Source organism: Bufo bufo, chromosome 5 (assembly GCF_905171765.1).
Source record: "Bufo bufo chromosome 5, aBufBuf1.1, whole genome shotgun sequence".
In the NCBI taxonomy this organism is placed as follows: domain Eukaryota; kingdom Metazoa; phylum Chordata; class Amphibia; order Anura; family Bufonidae; genus Bufo; species Bufo bufo.
The window spans coordinates 248,302,334-248,322,847 of NC_053393.1; the positions used below are offsets into that span (position 1 = coordinate 248,302,334).

Below are 20,514 nucleotides of genomic sequence, written 5' to 3' on the forward strand. Positions count from 1 at the left end.
CCCTGGCATTCTAGGGGCCCCAAAGCGTGAGAAGAAGTCTGGTATCCAAATGTCTAAAAATGCCCTCCTAAAAGGAATTTGGGCACCTTTGCCCATCTAGGCTGCAATAAAGTGTCACACATCTGGTATCGCCGTACTCAGGAGAAGTTGGGGAAGGTGTTTTGGGGTGTCATTTTACATATACCCATGCTGGGTGAGAGAAATATCTTGGTCAAATGCCAACTTTGTATAAAAAAATGGTAAAAGTTGTCTTTTGCCAAGATATTTCTCTCACCCAGCAAGGGTATATGTAAAATGACACCCCAAAACACATTCCCCAACTTCTCCTGAATACGGCGATACCACATGTGTGACACTTTTTTGCAGCCTAGGTGGGCAAAGGGGCCCATATTCCAAAGAGCACCTTTAGGATTTCACAGGTCATTTACCTACTTACCACACATTAGGGCCCCTGGAAAATGCCAGGGCAGTATAACTACCCCACAAGTGACCCCATTTTGGAAAGAAGACACCCCAAGGTATTCCGTGAGGGGCATGGCAAGTTCCTAGAATTTTTTATTTTTTGTCACAAGTTAGTGGAAAATGCTGATTTTTTTTTTTTTTTTTTTTTCATACAAAGTCTCATTTTCCACTAACTTGTGACAAAAAATAAAAAATTCTAGGAACTTGCCATGCCCCTCACGGAATACCTTGGGGTCTCTTCTTTCCAAAATGGGGTCACTTGTGGGGTAGTTATACTGCCCTGGCATTCTAGGGGCCCGAATGTGTGGTAAGGAGTTTGAAATCAAATTCTGTAAAAAATGACCTGTGAAATCCGAAAGGTGCTCTTTGGAATATGGGCCCCTTTGCCCACCTAGGCTGCAAAAAAGTGTCACACATCTGGTATTGCCGTACTCAGGAGAAGGTGGGGAATGTGTTTTGGGGTGTCATTTTACATATACCCATGCTGGGTGAGAGAAATATCTTGGCAAAAGACAACTTTTCCCATTTTTTTATACAAAGTTGGCATTTGACCAAGATATTTATCTCACCCAGCATGGGTATATGTAAAATGACACCCCAAAACACATTCCTCCACTTCTCCTGAGTACGTAGATACCAGATGTGTGACACTTTTTTGCAGCCTAGGTGGGCAAAGGGGCCCACATTCCAAAAGCACCTTTCGGATTTCACTGGTCATTTTTTACAGAATTTGATTTCAAACTCCTTACCACACATTTGGGCCCCTAGAATGCCAGGGCAGTATAACTACCCCACAAGTGACCCCATTTTGGAAAGAAGAGACCCCAAGGTATTTCGTGATGGGCATAGTGAGTTCATAGAAGTTTTTATTTTTTGTCACAAGTTAGTGGAATATGAGACTTTGTAGGAAAAAAAAAAAAAAAAAAAAAAAATCATTTTCCGCTAACTTGTGACAAAAAATAAAAAGTTCTATGAACTCACTATGCCCATCAGCGAATACCTTAGGGTGTGTACTTTCCAAAATGGGGTCATTTGTGGGGTGTTTGTACTGTCTGGGCATTGTAGAACCTCAGGAAACATGACAGGTGCTCAGAAAGTCAGAGCTGCTTCAAAAAGCGGAAATTCACATTTTTGTACCATAGTTTGTAAACGCTATAACTTTTACCCAAACCATTTTTTTTTTACCCAAACATTTTTTTTTTATCAAAGACATGTAGAACTATAAATTTAGAGCAAAATTTCTATATGGATCTCGTTTTTTTTGCAAAATTTTACAACTGAAAGTGAAAAATGTCATTTTTTTGCAAAAAAATCGTTAAATTTCGATTAATAACAAAAAAAGTAAAAATGTCAGCAGCAATGAAATACCACCAAATGAAAGCTCTATTAGTGAGAAGAAAAGGAGGTAAAATTCATTTGGGTGGTAAGTTGCATGACCGAGCAATAAACGGTGAAAGTAGTGTAGTGCCGATTTGTAAAAAAGGGCCTGGTCTTTAGGGGGGTATAAACCTATGGTCCTTAAGTGGTTAATGTTATTTAAATTAAGAATTCACTGTACCTGCTATGACCACGTCCTAAGGTAGTCTATTCCACATATTTATAGTTCTTACAGTAAAGAAGCGTTGTCGCCTCTGGGGACTGAACTTTTTCTTCTCCAGTTGGAGGCAGTGTCCCCTTGTCTTTTAAGGGGATTTTACATGGAAAAGCTTTTCACCATATATTTTGTATGGCCCATTTACAGTATATATTTTTATAGGTTAATCATGCCCCCCCCTTAGATGTTTCTTTTCAAGACTAAATAAGTTTAATGCTTTTTAATCTTTCCTCATAACTAAGGCCTCCATGCCCTTTATCAGTTAAGTTGCTCCTTTGTACTTTTTCCAGCTCCAGAGCATCTTTTCTATGGACTGGTGCCCAGAACTGAACCGCATATTCCATAGAGGCTGCACTAGCTCTATGTGGTAATATTATATCCCTGGTAATATTATATCCCTGTTGGTAATATTATATCCCTGTTCCCTGAGTCCATGCCTCTATTAATACATTACAATTTCCTACTAGCCTTAGAAGCAGCTGATTGACATTGTATGCTGTTATTTGATCTACCATCTACAAGGACACCCAAATCCTTCTCTATAAGTGACTCCCCCAGTGTTACATCCCCTGCGACATTTGATGCACAGAGATTATTAATACCAAGATGCATAACTTTACATTTATCCACATTGAACCTCATTTGCCAAGTGGATGCCCAAACACAGCGTGTCCAAGTCAGCTAGTGGTTTATAGACATCTTCCATTAGTTATCATAATTTGATTATTCGTAATTTTATGAGTAGGGATGAAATGATAGGTTCTCTGCCCCATCTCTGCTGGAAAGCAGTTGACTCACTCTTATTCTGACAGTTGGTGAAGATTCCAGAGATCAGATTCTTGGTAGTCAGAAATGCATGGAATTAAATGCATCCAATGAATATGCCATAAATGTTTATAGTGGAAATCCCTATTCATACCTCATTAGTTCCTCATATAAATTGGTGCTAGAACGTATTCAGATACTATGTTTTTTTCATATTTTAGCATAATGTGTGAATATTTCCTAAAGCTGATTTTCATGAGGTATAGCCAGATGTACAGACTTGTGCACATCCAAGTGCATACACAAACCTACACACATGTGCATACCCATAAAAATAGAATCACATTTTGGAAAATCACAGCAACACAGCAGTAAAACTCATAATGTTTGTTCTAACCGAGTGATTTCCAACATTACTGCCATGGGGGATCCCCTGAGCATTTTTTTTTCAACTGAGCTAAAGCATTATGTAATTCTTACCTAGGATTACTGTGTATTCTGGTTGACACAGGTTGACTGTTATGTTGTGCAATCTTGACATCAGTTTGTAAAAATCACCGCCCTTGCTGCTGTTTGTTGAGGAACCTTTGGCCAGGTACTAAGGAAGACTGGGGTTCCAGGGAGCCCTGTTTGGAAAATGTTGGTCTATACTACACACATCTCTAGTCGAGTTTAAAACTAAAAAACAAAAAAAAAGTGAGCAAAAGACAACATTGTAAGCAAGAGAGAGGGAAATGCCAGGACAAAGGAAAGGTATTATATATTGTAGATTAACAGATTATTCAGATGTGTAAGGGATTAAAACTATTTAAAATTGATATAAAATATATATTATGGGGAACATTTATTAAAACCGGTGTTTTAGACGCTGGGCTTAATAAAGGCCCATAGCTGGAGATGGATCCGCTGAAGTTATGAACAGGCGCAGGCCTCTCCATAACTTTGGCATATCCAGCGCCAGTTCTAAATGTAAGACAGCTTCCTAGCTGTCTTACATTTGGACCATTTCGTACACCTAAACCAGGCTAACCGTTGCACCGCCATCTGCGCCTGAAATACGCCTAATTTAGGTGTATTTCATATAAATTAATGATCCCCTATGTTTTTAATATTTAATTAAATATTTATGTAAAATTTTCAATATAGAATTACTTGCATTACAAATTAGATTTCATTTAGTATTGCTTTTTTTTCAGTTATATGCTGCAGTTCAAAAAGAGCAGCAGAAAAAGAAACGCAGAGCCCCACCACCGCCAACCTCTCAGATGCCAAATGAGAAGCATGAAGATTTGGAGAACAGGAGAAGCTCCATTGGTAAGAAGCAACAGTTGTGAAGATACTGGGATAATTTCATCCTGAGGGGAATTTTTTTATTCAACATTTCTTGAGTCTGTATCGGCGCAGTATGTGCCAGATTTACCAAATGTCGCACATTGATTGTTTTGTGCAAAAATGTGTGACTTTTTGGTGCCTAATTTCTGGTGCAGGCACAGGAATTGATAAATTTACCCCATCATGTTTTAACAACTGGCTGGAATGATGAATTGCAGTGTGGTTTGCCCTCAACTTACAGAGCATGCAGAGAAATATGTAACTTGCTAGAGTGTGCCCATCTCTAAACATATAATATAGCATTTCAAGGTATAGACTGGGAGAAGCTACTGTCACAAAATAATACTGAGGATAAATGGGAGAGCTTCAAATCCACATTGAATAAATGCCCTAAAAAATTTATCCTTTTAGGTAACAAGTATAAGCGGCTAAAATTAAACCCCCTATGGGTTACAGCTACTGTACAAAGGGAAATAAAAGACAAAAAGAGAGCATTTAAAAAATACAAATCTGAGTGGTCAGCTGTAGCCATTGAAGATTACAAAGGGCTTAAAAAAATCTGTAAAAAGGAGATAAAATTAGCAAAAATACAAAACGAACAGCAGGTAGCAAAAGAGAGCAAAACAAATCCCCAAAAATTCTTTAAATACAGTTGCTAGAAAAAGTATGTGAACCATTTGGAATTATATGGATTTCTGCACAAATTGGTCATAAAATGTTATCTGATCTTCATCTAAGTCACGACAATAGACAATCACAGTCTGCTTAACCGCCTCACGTCCGCCCATAGGATATAAACGTCCTATGGGTGGACGTCTATTTCTGACAGCACGTTTTAAAACGTCCTGTCAGAAATAGCAGCTGCACGCTAATCGTGCAGCTGCTGATCGGGTTGCCCGTTGTCAGTGACAGCGGGCAACCCTAAGACAAGGCAGGGACAGTGCCCAGGTGTCCCTGCCTTCACGATCGCTGCAGACACAGCGCTCACCGAGCGCTGTGTCTGCAGAGCAGGAAGCGCTGTGCGCTTCCTGTTCCGGCCCGGCGGTCATGTGACCGCCGGGACCGGAGAGTGCAGGGGCTGTGTGAGGTCTCTCAGAGACCTCGATCAGCCCTGCTCTGAGGCTGTACAGCGCTGGATTGCTGCTGTACAGCCTCTATAGGGGTGCATTTGTCCTGTAACTGGGGCTACTATGTCAGCCCCAGTTACAGGAGAAATCAACTGTGAAAAGAAAAAAAAAAAGTGAAGTAAATGTCCCCCAGAGGTCTTGTATGACCTTATGGGGGACGAAAAGTGTAAAATAAAATAAAAATAAAATAAAGTGTTGAAAAAATAAAATAAAAAAAAGGTTCACATGTAAAAAAAAAAAAAATCCCAAGTAAGGAATAAAAAAAAAAAAAAAAAAAAATAGAAAAAATAAAATAAAATAGACATATTTAGTATTGCCGCGTCCGTAAATACCAGCTCTATAAAAATATCACATGACCTAACCCCTCGGGTGAACACCGTAAAAAATAAATAAAAAAAACTGTGTCAAAACAAGCAATTTTTGTCACCTTGCATCACAAAAGGTGCAACACCAAGTGATCAAAAACGCGTATGTCCCACAAAATAGTACCAATAAAACCGTCACCTCATCCCGCAAAAAATGAGCCCCTACATAAGAAAATCTCTCAAAAAATAAAAAAACTATAGCTCTCAGAACATGGACACATTAAAACATAATTTTTTGGTTTCAAAAATGCTATTATTGTGTAAAACTTTAATAAATGAGAAAAAGTATACATATTAGGTATCGCCACGTCCGTAACAATCTGCTCTATAAAAATGTCACTTGACTGAACCCCTCAGGTGAACGCTGTAAAAATAAATAAATAGAAACTGTGCTAAAACAACCAATTTTTTGGTCACCTTGCCCCATAAAGTGTTATAATGAATGATCAAAAAATCATATGTACCCAAAAATAGTACTAATAAAACTGGCACCTTATCCCCTAGTTTCCAAAATGGGGTCACTTCTTGGGAGTTTCTACTGTAAGGGTGCATCAGGGGGCTTCAAATGGGACATGGCATCTAAAAACCATGTGGAGTTCCTTTCCTTCTGCGCCCTGCCGTGTGCCCATACAGCAGTTTACGACCACATGTGGGGTGTTTCTGTAAACCGCAGAATCTGGGTAATAAATATTGAGTTTTGTTTGGCTGTTAACCATCGATGTGTTAAAGAAAAAAATTTATTAAAATGGAAAATCTGCCAAAAAAGTGAAATTTAAAAATTTGATCTCCATTTTCCTTTAATTCTTGTGGAACGCCTAAAGGGTTAACAAAGTTTGTAAAATCGGTTTTGAATACCTTGAGGGGTGTAGTTTCTACAATGGGGTCATTTATGGGGGTATCCACTATGTAGGCCCCACAAAGTGACTTCAGACCTGAACTGGTCCTTATAAAGTGGGTTTTGGCAATTTTCTTACAAATTTGAAGAATTGCTTCTAAACTTCTAAGCCTTCTAACGTCCTAAAAAAATAAAATGACATTTCCAAAATGATGCCAACATAAAGTAGACATATGGGAAATGTTAAATAATAACTATTTTATGAGGTATCACTTTCTGTTTTGAAAGCAGAGAAATTGAAATTTAGAAAATTGCGAATTTTTCAAATTTCTGGGTAAATTTGGGATTTTTTCATAAATAAAGGTGAAATATTTTGACTCAAATTTATGACTATCATGAAGTACAATGTGTCACGAGAAAACAATCTCTGAATGACTTGGATAAATAAAGGCGTTCCAAAGTTATTACCACATAAAGTGAGATATGTCAGTTTTGCAAAATTTGGCCTGGTCAGGAAGGGGGCAAAGGGCCCAGATGGGAAGTGGTTAAACTAATAACACACAAAGAATTAAATGTTACCATGTTTTTATTGAACACACCATGTAAACATTCACAGTGCAGGTGAAAAAAGTATGTGAACCCCTAGACTAATGACATCTCCAAGAGCTAATTGGAGTGAGGTGTCAGCTAACTGGAGTCCAATCAATGAGATGAGATTGGAGGTGTTGGTTACAGCTGCCCTGCCCTATAAAAAAAACGCACCAGTTCTGGGTTTGCTTTTCACAAGAAGCATTGCCTGATGTGAATGATGCCTCGCACAAAAGAGCTCTCAGAAGACCTACGATTAAGAATTGTTGACTTGCATTAAGCTGTAAATGGTTATAAAAGTATCTCCAAAAGTCTTGCTGTTCATCAGTCCACAGTAAGACGAATTGTCTGTAAATGGAGAAAGTTCAGCACTGCTGCTACTCTCCCTAGGAGTGGCCATCCTGTAAATATGACTGCAAGAGCACAGCGCAGACTGCTCAATGAGGTGAAAAAGAATCCTCAGCTAAAGACTTACAAAAGTCTCTGGCATATGTTAACATCCCTGTTAGCGAATCTACGATACGTAAAACACTAAACAAGAATGGATTTCATGGGAGGGTACCACAGAGGAAGCCACTGCTGTCCAAAAAAACCATTGCTGCATGTTTACAGTTTTGCACAAGAGCACCTGGATATTCCACAGCAGTACTGGCAAAATATTCTGTGGACAGATGAAACCAAAGTTGAGTTGTTTGGAAGAAACACACAAGACTATGTGTGGAGAAAAAGAGGCACAGCACACCAACATCAAAACTTCATCCCAACTGGGCCTGGACGGATTGCTATCATCGAAGAAAAAATTAATTCCCAAGTTTATCAAGACATTTTGCAGGAGAACTTAAGGCCATCTGTCCACCAGCTCAAGCTCAACAGAAGATGGGTGTTGCAACAGGACAACGACCCAAAGCATAGAAGTAAATCAAGAACAGAATGGCTTAAACAGAAGAAAACATGCCTTCTGGAGTGGCCCAGTCAGAGTTCTGACCTCAACTCGATTGAGATGCTGTGGCATGACCCCTAGAAAGCGATTCACACCAGACATCCCAAGAATATTGCTGAACTGAAACAGTTCTGTAAAGAGGAATGGTCAAGAATTACTCCTGACCGTTGTGCACGTCTGATCTGCAACTACAGGAAACGTTTGGTTGAAGTTATTGCTGCCAAAGGAGGTTCAACCAGTTATTAAATCCAAGGGTTCACATACTTTTTCCACCTGCACTGTGAATGTTCACATGGTGTGTTCAATAAAAACATGGTAACATTTAATTCTTTGTGTGTTATTAGTTTAAGCAGACTGTGATTGTCTATTGTTGTGACTTAGATGAAGATCAGATCACATTTGTGCAGAAATCCATATCATTCCAAAGGGGTCACATACTTTTTCTTGCAACTGTATATAAATGCTAAAAAAAACCTAGTCTGAGCAGGTAGGTCCACAAAATAATGGTAAAGGGGGGGTAGTCACTGAAGATAAGGAAAAGGCAGAGTTACTAAATGTTTTTTTTAGCTCTGTATATACAAAAGAAGAGAAAGGAGCTGATATCTGTGGCGTCGTGGCTGTTAGTACAGTCGCGGCCAAAAGTTTTGAGAATTACATAAATATTGGAAATTGGAAAAGTTGCTGCTTAAGTTTTTATAATAGCAATTTGCATATACTCCAGAATGTTATGAAGAGTGATCAGATGAGTTACATAGTCCTTCTTTCCAATGAAAATTAACTTAATCCCAAAAAATCCTTTCCGCTGCATTTCATTGCTGTCATTAAAGGACCTGCTGAGATCATTTCAGTAATCATCTTGTTAACTCAGGTGAGAATGTTGACGAGCACAAGGCTGGAGATCATTATGTCAGGCTGATTGGGTTAAAATGGCAGACTTGACATGTTAAAAGGAGGGTGATGCTTGAAATCATTGTTCTTCTATTGTTAACCATTGTGACCTGCAAAGAAATGCGTGCAGCCATCATTGCGTTGCATAAAAATGGCTTCACAGGCAAGGATATTGTGGCTACTAAGATTGCACCTCAATCAACAATTTAAAGTATCATCAAGAACTTCAAGGAAAGAGGTTCAATTCTTGCAAAGAAGCCACTTCTCTCCAAAAAAAACATCAGGGACAGATTGATCTTCTGCAGAAAGTATGGTGAATGGACTGCTGAGGACTGGGGCAAAGTCATATTCTCCGATGAAGCCTCTTTCCGATTGTTTGGGGCATCTGGAAAAAGTCTTGTCCGGAGAAGAAAAGGTGAGCGCTACCATCAGTTCTGTGTCATGTCAACAGTAAAGCATCCTGAGACCATTCATGAGTGGGGTTGCTTCTCATCCAAGGGAGTGGGCTCACTCACAATTTTGCCCAAAAACACAGCCATGAATAAAGAATGGTACCAAAACACCCTCCAACAGCAACTTCTTCCAACAACAGTTTGGTGAAGAACAATGCATTTTCCAGCACGATAGAGCACCGTGCCATAAGGCAAAAGTGATAACTAAGTGGCTCGGGGACCAAAACGTTGCCATTTTGGGTCCATGGACTGGAAACTCCCCAGATCTTAATCCCACTGAGAACTTGTGGTCAATCCTCAAGAGGCGGGTGGACAAACAAAAACCCACTAATTCAGCTATCAGTCAGGAATTGGCCCAGAAGTTGATTGAGAGCATGCCCAGTCGAATTGCAGAGGTCCTGAAAAAGAAGGCAAAGCCAACACTGCAAATACTGACTCTTTGCATAAATGTCATGTAATTGTCGATAAAAGCCTTTGAAAGGTATGAAGTGCGTGTAATTATATTTCACTACATCACAGAAACAACTGAAACAAAGATCTAAAAGCAGTTTAGCAGCAAACTTTGTGAAAACGAATATTTGTGTCATTCTCAAAACTTTTGGCCATGACTGTACATCTAGTGATATACTCAATTGGCTAACTGTAGATATGGTCCAAGACAAGTTAAATAGGGTAAATGTGAACAAGGCTCCGGGTCCAGATGGATTTCACCCAAGTGTGCTTAAAGAGGACCTTTCACCAGAATAAAACTTCTAAACTGACTATACAGACGTGTAGAGCGGCGCCCAGGGATCCCCCTGCACTTACTGTTATCCCTGGGCGCCGCTCCGTTCGCCCGGTATAGGCTCCGGTATTTTCATAGTTAGGCTCCACCCAGGGGAACCTGACAGCATCTCTTTCTCCTATGCTGTAGCACTGGCCAATCACAGCGCTCAGCTCATAGCCTGAGAGGTTTTTTTTTCTCTCAGGCTATGAGCTGAGCGCTGCGATTGGCCAGCGCTACAGCATAGGAGAAAGAGACGCCGTCTGGTTCCCCTGGGTGGAGCCTAACTATGAAGATACCGGAGGCTATACCGGGCGAACGGAGCGGCACCTGGGGATAACAGTAAGTGCAGGGGGATCCCTGGGCGCCGCTCTACACGTCTGTTTAGTCAGTTTAGAGGTTTTATTCTGGTGAAAGGTCCTCTTTAAAGAGCTCAGTTCAGTCATTGCTGTGCCACTGTTTATAATTTTTAAAGATTCTCTAGGTACTGGTAATATGCCAAGTGATTGGCGCAAGGCAAACGTGGTGCGCATATTCAAAAAAGGATCAAGGTCCTCCACAGGTAATTATAGACGTATAGGCTTGGAAAGTATAGTTTGTAATTGGAATGAAAACTGGTTGAAGGACTGTGTCCAGAGAGTTGTGATCAATGATTCCTATTCAGAATGGTCCGAGGTTATCAGTGGTGTAACCCAAGTTTCATTACTGGGCCCTTTATTATTTAGTTTATTTATTAATGATATTGATGAGGGGATTAATAGCACCATATCTATTTTTGCAGATGACACTAAGCTGTGTAGAACTGTACAGTCTATGGAAGGGGTCCATAAACTACAAGCTAACTTGAACACTCTGAGTGATTGGGGATCTACTTGGCAAATGAGGTTTAATGTGGACAAATGTAAAGTTCTGCATCTTGGTAGTAATAATCTCTGTGTCTTATATGTCCTAGGTGATGTAGCACTGGGAGAGTCACTTATAGAGAAGGGTGTCCTTGTGGATGGTAGATTAAATTACAGCATACAATGTCAATCAGCTGCTTCTAAGGCCACCAGGATATTATCATGTATTAAATGAGGCATGGACTCGCGGGGCAGGGATGTAATATTACCACTTTACAAAGCGTTGGTGCGGCCTCATCTGAAATATGCAGTTCAGTTCTGGGCACCAGTACATAGAAAGGACGCACTGCAGCTGGAAAACGTACAGAGGAGAGCAACTAAACTGATAAGGTGAATGGAGGGTCTTAGTTATGAAAACAGATTAAAAGAATTTAATTTATTTAGTCTTAAGAAGAGACGTCTAAGGGGGGACATGATTAACCTATACAAATATATAAATGGGCCATACAAAAAATACGGTGAAAAGCTGTTCCATGTAAAATTCCCTCAAAAGACAAGGGGGTACTGCCTCCGATTGGAGAGGAAAAAGTTCAGTCTCCGGAAGCTTCAAAGCTTCTTTACTGTAAGAACTGTGAAGCTGTGGAATAGACTTCCTCAGGATGTGGTCACAGCCGGAACGGTAGACAGTTTCAAAAGGGGTTTAGACGAATTCTTAAAAGTACAAAACATTAATGCTTATGAAAACATGTAGAAATCTGAGTCTCAATTCCTTTTGGGATTCGTATCCCCACCTATCCCTTGGTTGAACTTGAAGGACGTATGTCTTTTTTCAACTGTATTAACTATGTAACTATAATATAATATAAGCCCAATAAGTGACATACTGTAAATGTATTTTGAGATGTAATTTGTGGTTCTTTCTTTCTGTGTTCAGGCAGTTTTTTTTTATAATACAGCAGGGTAGGTGTCTTCAAGTTTTTTTTACTAATAAATATGGATTAACCTCTTCCTGACCACCCCAGGAAAATTTGGTGGTATGAGGCTGCCGCAAAGTTTTTAAAAATATATATTTTTTAAATATATAAAAATTCAAGTTACCCCCTTTCCACAAATTTAAAATACAAATACATACATTTTTTTTTTTAATTAACATCATGGGCATGCCCATGCAAACATGCCTGTACTATAAAAATATAAAAACATTTATCCCATATGGCAAACCGCAAAACAGAAATAGTCAAAATGGCCAATTCACAGTTTTTTGGGGTCGCTTCGCCTCCCACAATTTGTTTAATAAAAAATTATCAAAAAATCATACACACTTGAGAATGGTATCAATGAAAAGTACCGATCGTCCCACAAACAATTAACCCTCACACAGCTTCATACACATAAAAATACAGTCAGGTCCATAAATATTGGGACATCAACACAATTCTAACATTTTTGGCTCTATACACCACCACAATGGATTTGAAATTTAACGAACAAGATGTGCTTTAACTGCAGACCGTCAGCTTTAATTTGAGGGTATTTACATCCAATTTAGGTGAACGACGTAGGAATTACAACAGTTTGCATATGTGCCTCCCACTTGTTAAGGAACCAAAAGTAATGGGACAATTGACTTCTCAGCTGTTCCATGGCCAGGTGTGTGTTATTCCTTCATTATCCCAATTACAATGAGCAGATAAAAGGTCCAGAGTTCATTTCAAGTGTACTATTTGCATTTGGAATCTGTTTGTCACGGCTGAGGATGGGGGAAATCCTCAGCCGTGCGATGACGGAAGATGTCCAGACGCTACTCGCCAGGAACACAGAATCAGGGAGCAGGTCACCTCCTGTTGCGTCCCTAACACTGACCCTGTCTCCTACCTGCATGGGCCGACCTTGATGGTAGGAGGACCCATGCGCAGGAACCTCGGATCCCTGACTTACCCTCCGACCGGTCCTTGGGCTAAGGAGCAGGGTAAGACAACCCACTCCTCCTAGGCACGGAGGAGCAGGAGTCTCACTGGCCAAGCAGCATGAAGAAGGGGGTACATAAACAGGACTATGGATAAGACAGGTGAACCAAACAGTTCCACACAAACCTGTCTCAGCCTTGCTGACTGGAACCTGTGCTAAGGAAAGGCTGTCCACACAGACAAGGTAAACAGCACACACATGAAGACACACAGGGACCAGGACATCCATAGCTGCACAAAACACAGAGACACAAGACATCAACAACACATCAAGGTATTAGAACTTATGACCGGAAGGGTGGCCCTTACAAGAAGATGGAAATCACAGGAGGCTGCTACAGCAAAGCATGACTGAAGCAACCTACTGAGCCATGCCAAAGTGAGAGGCTTTATAGGCCTAAGAGACCACACCCAACGGTCAGACACACCCAGTGACATCACACACACTGGGAAGGGAGTTAACCCTTCCAGCACCACAGGAAAGGGAAAACACCAACTTAAAGGAACAGTGTCCAACACAACAAACACACTGTGGTTGTTGCCGCAGGCAACGACATGGGTGGCAACCGTGTCCTGGGAGTCAGCCCCAAGGCCGGGACACTGCCACCACATGTACACAACGACAAACGTTGCCACGGGCAACCACAGTGCAGGAAAGGTGTCCGTGCACACCACACACTACACAGAGTGCACACAGACAAACGACAGTGCATACATACACGCACACAAACTCCAAAGGGACCGCACACATACCTGTTGTCCGCGGCAACCGCACTTGAGGCAAACAACATCAAGCCTCAAGCTGCGGTTGAAACAACAACCCAAACCGCGGGCAACTGTATGCGACTCCCAAGGAGTCACGGCCAAAACCGTGGCCGTGACACTGTTGCTGTCAACTTTCAAGATGAGATCCATTATTAGGCTGAAAAAAAAAAAAAAAAAACATCAGAGAGATATCAAAAACATTAGGCATGGCTAAAACAACTGTTTGGAACATTCTTAAAAAGAAGGAACGCATCGGTGAGCTCAGCAACACCAAAAGACCCAGGAGACCACGGAAAACAACTGTGGATGACCAAAGAATTCTTTACCTGGTAAAGAAAACACCCTTCGCAACAGTTGGCCAGATCAAGAACACTCTCCAGGAGGTAGGTGTATGTGTGTCAAAGTCAACAATCAAGAGAAGACTTCACCAGAGTGTATACAGAGGGTTCACCACAAGATGTAAACCATTGGCGAGCCTCAAAAACAGGAAGGCCAGATTAGAGTTTGCCAAACGACATTTACAAAAGCCTTCACAGTTCTGGAAAAACATCCTATGGACAGATGAGACCAAGATCAACTTGTACCAGAGTGATGGGAAGAGAAGAGTATGGAGAAGGAAAGGAACTGCTCATGATCCTAAGCATACCACCCCATCAGTGAAGCATGGTGGTGGTAGTGTCATGGCGTGGGCATGTATGGCTGCCAATGGAACTGGTTCTCTTGTGTTTTTTGATGATGTGACTGCTGACAAAAGCAGCAGGATGAATTCTGAAGTGTTTCGGGCAATATATATATATATATTTTTTTATTGAATTGAGATTCCATCACACATAGAATACATATAACTCATGGAGCAATATATAATATCAAAGCTTCCAACAATATCGACATACAGTAATCCATTTGATAATTGTACATAACTCTCAATTCCATTTTAAGTTTTATCCAACCCCATAACAATCAATCCCTTCCCCCCAACACCATCATAACAGTGTGAACACCAATCCCCTCCTCGAAAGTGACCTTTTCTTCCTCGTGTAGTACAGTACTCGATCTCTATACCATAATCCTCACCCCCTCCTTTTTCTTCCTGCCAGTTTCCCCAGTTTGTTCACAATTTGCGACTCAAGATACCATTTCGTTGCTGTGAAAGGGGCCATAAGTTCCCGGATTTCATCTTTTGATAAATTAGCCTCAATAAATTTCCTCTATTTCTTGATGTATTTCTCTATCAACCTTTCTTTGTCCCGCTCTATTTCCAGTCTTTCTATTTTTCATAGTCCCCATAACCTCTTTCCAAGTCGTTGCCTCCGTTTGCAACCAGCGTCGTAGGAGTGACTTCTTGACTGACATAAATAGGATGTGTATCCCCCCCGTCGATACCACCATCCCCAATTCCTCCTCTTGGTTCTTTGGTATGAAATGGAAAATACACTGCTGTGGTGTTAGTGCCACAATTTCGTCCCATATTTCTTTAACGGTTTCCACCACTCGTTGCCACAGAGGTTGTACTCTCGGGCAATCCCACAAAGCATGTAAGAGGCCCGCCTTAGAAAGGTCACATTTAGGGCAGTACCTCAGGTAATGAGCTGGGGCATCACGGTATGATAAATTAAAGGCGTAAGTAGCCCTATGCATTATCCTTAGCTGTGTCTCTCTCCATTGTTCATTATACATAGCTCGTCTAACTAAATCGAGACATTCTCTCATTTTTTTGGCTAGGTTCTGATCATTAAGTTCCCTTTCCCATATTCTAAAAGCTTCCTTCACGAAGCCTATAGTCTGTGTATTCTGGATCTTACGGTATAGCTCTGATAAAGAAAGAAAGGTACCCTCCTTGCCCAAAATGGCTGCGAACCATGTGAGTCTTTCAGTATCCCCCAGAGTCCCTACCTGCGCCATATAGTAGCTCTTTATTTGGTGAAAGTGGAGATAATGGGCATCCGAAAAGCGATATCTCTCCTTCACCTGTTCCCATGATAGTAAACCTTTACTCCTCCACTCCTGGAACAGTCTGTTTTCTCTACCCTGAGGGAAAGAGGGTAGCGTCCATAGCGGCATCTGGGGCGATATATAAAAAGGAAGTCCATAAATCTTCCTAGCAGCCTTCCATGCCATGATGGTATCTTTCAAGAGGATGGAATGTTTGCCGGATGTGGGAATTTCCCGCAGTTTTGAGTGCAATAAGGCACTCAAACTCCACGGCAGGGCCAGTTCTTGCTCTATCTGTATCGCGGAATGATGTCCCGTCCCCCATATCCAGTCCCTAGCATGACGGAATAGAGCTGCTAAGTTGTAATGACGAATGTTTGGCATTTGTAATCCCCCCTCCCATCTCAACATCGTTAATTTTGCATAGGTTATACGAGACCTTTTCGATTTCCACAGTAAGGCATTAAAAGCCTTCTGCACACGTGAAATGTCTTTGTGCTTCAGTAGTAGTGGGATCGTTTGTAACGGGTACAACATCTTTGGGAAGCTGACTATCTTTATCAGGTGTGCCCTCCCGCACAACGACAAAGGTAAATCCTTCCATTTTCCCAGTTCCCTCTCTATTAAAAAAAAAAAAAAAGGGGAGGATAATTCAAAGTATATACCGATTTCGGTGTGCGACCTATTTTTATCCCCAGATAGGTCAGGTAGTCCTCACGAATCTCTACCTTTTATTGGTTCTGAGTAACCCGAAATGACACCTGTCCCAGAAGTAAAAGCTGGCTCTTAGCTACGTTGATTTTGTATCCCGTAACCCCCCATAGAGAATCAATGTCTCCAAAGTCGGGCAATATTATCTGCTCATATTCAGCCAAATGCTTCAGAACTCATTGGACGGCGCTTCACAGTGCAGATGGACAATGACCCAAAGCATACTGCAAAAGCAACCAAAGGATTTTTTAACCCCTTAAGGTACGTCCTAACTTTAAATCGCAATTCCGGCGCCGCGGGGGGTTAATCGGAACAGGATGCTGGCTGAAATCATTCAGCCGGCATCCTGTCAAAACGCCAGGGGGGTCATGTGACCCCCCGTATCGGCGATCGCCGCAAACCGCAGGTCAATTCAGACCTGCGCTTTCTGCAGTTTCTGATCCTCGCGGTCCCTGACCGCGGGGATCAGAAACTTTAGTGTCCCTAAAATATAGATTTTCCACCCCCCCTGCACCCCTGCATGATTTTTTGCCGGCGGGTGGTGCAGGGGGGGGGGAGTTGTGGGGGCGGTGCGGGAGGCGGGCGGTGCGGCAAGCGGGATCGCGATCCCCCGCCCGCCTCCTCTTGAAAATTCGTTGGTGGCCAGTGGGTATACCAGGGTGTCAGCACATTGCTGACACCCTGGTATAAACGGCTGACATCTGTGCAGATGTCAGCCGTTTAACCCTTTCCATACCGCTGTCCGTACGGACCGCTGTATGGAAAAAGTTAACAGTAAGTTAACAGTAAGAGGGGGCTCCCTCCCTCTCCCATCGGGGGGCTGCTGTGCCTTTGCAGCCCCCCGATGGAGAGGGAGAGAGCCCCCAGACAGCCCCCGTCCTTACCCGTCCTTACCCTTCCCCGAAGTTTTGACCACTACTGAGCAGATGGGGAAGGTTCCCATGGCAACAGGACGCCTTCTCAGGCATCCTGCTGTCCATGGTGCTGAACAGATCTGTGCTAAAGGCATAGATCTGTTCAGACAAAGTATAAGTAAAATACAGTACAAAATACTATATAGTGTACTGTACTGTATTATACAGACATCAGACCCACTGGATCTTCAAGAACCAAGTGGGTCTGGGTAAAAAAAAAAGTGAAAAAAAGTAAAAATCAAAAAACACATTTATCTCTGATTAAAAATGAAAAAAATTAAATTCCCTACACATGTTTGGTATCGCCGCGTCCATAACGACCTGATCTATAAAACGGTCATGTTATTTTCCCCGCATGGTGAACGCCATAAAAATAAAAAAATAAAAACTATTAGGAAATTGAAATTTTGCCCACCTTACTTCCCAAAAAAGGTAATAAAAGTGATCAAAAAAGTCGCATGTACGCCAAAATAGTACCAATCAAACCGTCATCTCATCCCGCAAAAATCATGAATGAAATCATTGTGTAAAACTTAAATAAATTAAAAAAAAGTATACATATTAGGTATCGCCGCGTCCGTATCGACCGGCTCTATAAAAATATCACATGACCTAACCCCTCAGATGACCACTGTAAAAAAAATAAAAATAAAAACGGTGTAAAAAAGCCATTTTTTGTCATCTTACGTCACAAAAAAGTGTAATAGCAAGCGATCAAAAAGTCATATGCACCCCAAAATAGTGCCAATCAAACCGTCATCTCATCCCACAAAAAATGAGACCCTACTTAAGATAATCGCCCAAAAACTGAAAAAACTATGGCTCTTAGACTATGGAGACACTAAAACATTTTTTTTGTTTTAAAAATGAAATCATTGTGTAAAACTTACATAAATAAAAAAAATTGTATACATATTAGGTATTGCCGCGTCCGTGACAACCAGATGAATGTTGTAAATAAGATGAATGTTGTAAATAAAAAAGAAAACGTGCCAAAAAATCTATTTCTTGTTACCTTGCCGCACAAAAAAGTGTAATATAGAGCAACCAAAAATCATATGTACCCTAAACTAGTACCAACAAAACTGCCACCCTATCCCGTAGTTTCTAAAATGGGGTCACTTTTTTGGAGTTTCTACTCTAGGGGTGCATCAGGGGGGCTTCAAATGGGACATGGTGTCAAAAAAAACAGTCCAGCAAAATCTGCCTTCAAAAAAACGTATGGCATTCCTTTTCTTCTGCGCCCTGCCGTGTGCCTGTACAGCAGTTTACGACCACATATGGGGTGTTTCTGTAAACTAAAGAATCAGGGCCATAAATAATAAGTTTTGTTTGGCTGTTAACCCTTGCTTTGTAACTGGAAAAAAAATATTAAAATAGAAAATCTGCCAAAAAAGTGAAATTTTGAAATTGTATCTCTATTTTCCATTAAATCTTGTGCAACACCTAAAGGGTTATCAAAGTTTGTAAAATCAGTTTTGAATACCTTGAGGGGTGTAGTTTATTAGATGGGGTCACTTTTATGGAGCTTCTACTCTAGGGGTGCATCAGGGGGGCTTCAATTGGGACATGGTGTCAAAAAACCAGTCCAGCAAAATCTGGCTTCCAAAAACCATACGGCGCACCTTTCCCTCTACGCCCTACTGTGTGCCCGTACAGTAGTTTACGGCCACATATGGGGTGTTTCTGTAAACGGCAGAGTCAGGGCAATAAAGATACAGTCTTGTTTGGCTGTTAACCCTTGCTCTGTTAGTGGAAAAAATGGGTTAAAATTGAAAATTAGGCAAAAAAATGAAATTCTCAAATTTCATCCCCATTTGCCAATAACTCTTGTGCAACATCTAAAGGGTTAACGAAGTTTGTAAAATCAGTTTTGAATACCTTGAGGGGTGTAGTTTCTTAGATGGGGTCACTTTTATGGAGTTTCTACTCTAGGGGTGCATCAGGGGGGCTTCAAATGGGACATGGTGACAAAAAACCAGTCCAGCAAAATCTGGCTTCCAAAAACCATATGGCACACCTTTCCCTCTACGCCCTACTGTGTGCCCGTACAGTAGTTTACGGCCACATATGGGGTGTTTCTGTAAATGGCAGAGTCAGGGCAATAAAGATACAGTCTTGTTTGGCTGTTAACCCTTGTTTTGTTAGTGGAAAAAATGGGTTAAAATGGAAAATTAGGCAAATAAATGAAATTCTCAAATTTCATCCCCATTTGCCAATAACTCTTGTGCAACACCTAAAGGGTTAACGAAGTTTGTAAAATCAGTTTTGAATACCTTGAGAGGTGTAGTTTATAGAATGGGGTCATTTTTGTCAGTTTCTATTATGAAAGCCTTGCAAAGTGACTTCAGACCTGTAGTGGTCCCTAAAAATTGGGTTTTTGTAAATTTCTGAAAAATTTCAAGATTTGCTTCTAAACTTCTAAGCCTTGTAACATCCCCAAAAAATAAAATATCATTCCCAAAATGCTACAAACATGAAGTAGACATATGGGGAATGTAAAGTCATCACAATTTTTGGTGGTATTACTATGTATTACAGAAGTAGAGAAACTGAAACTTTGAAATTTGCAAATTTTTCAAAATTTTTGGGAAATATGGTATTTTTCATGAAAATTTTTTTACTTTTTTGACCCAATTTTAGCAGTGTCATGAAGTACAATATGTGACGAAATAACTATCTCAGAACGGCCTGGGTAAGTCAAAGCGTTTTAAAGTTATCAGCACTTAAAGTGACACTGGTCAGATTTGGAAAAAATGGCCAAGTCCTTAAGGTGAAATAGGGCTGAGTCCTTAAGGGGTTAAGGGAAAGAAGAGGAATGTTATGCAATGGCCAAGTCAATCACCTGACCTGAATCCGATTGAGCATGCATTTCCCTTGCTGAAGACAAAACTGAAGGGAAAATGCCCCAAAAACTAGCAGGAACTGAAGACAGTTGCAGTAGAGGCCTGGCAGAGCATCACCAGGGATGAAACCCAGCGTCTGGTGATGTCTATGCATTCCAGACTTTAGGCTGTAATTGACTGCAAAGGATTTGCAACCAAGTATTAAAAAGTGAAAGTTTGATTTATGATTATTATTCTGTCCCATTACTTTTGGTTCCTTAACAAGTGGGATTTACATATGCAAACTGTTGTAATTCCTACACTGTTCACCTGATTTGGATGTAAATACCCTCAAATTAAAGCTGACAGTCTGCAGTTAAAGCACATCATGTTCGTTTCATTTCAAATCCATTGTGGTGGTGTATACAGTCGTGGCCAAAAGTTTTG

General features: G+C 40.9%; 1 protein-coding gene across 4 annotated transcripts in view; it reads left to right on the forward strand.

Moving 5' to 3' along the window:
- The window catches only part of COBL (cordon-bleu WH2 repeat protein), a 586,878-nt gene that overhangs the window by 389,034 nt on the left and 177,330 nt on the right, over positions 1-20,514 (forward strand). For all 4 annotated transcript variants that reach the window (XM_040433733.1, XM_040433731.1, XM_040433734.1 and 1 more), the window contains one exon: positions 4,018-4,135. In XM_040433733.1, coding sequence (XP_040289667.1) covers positions 4,018-4,135 — 118 coding nt within the window. The remainder of the gene's footprint in view (positions 1-4,017; positions 4,136-20,514) is intronic.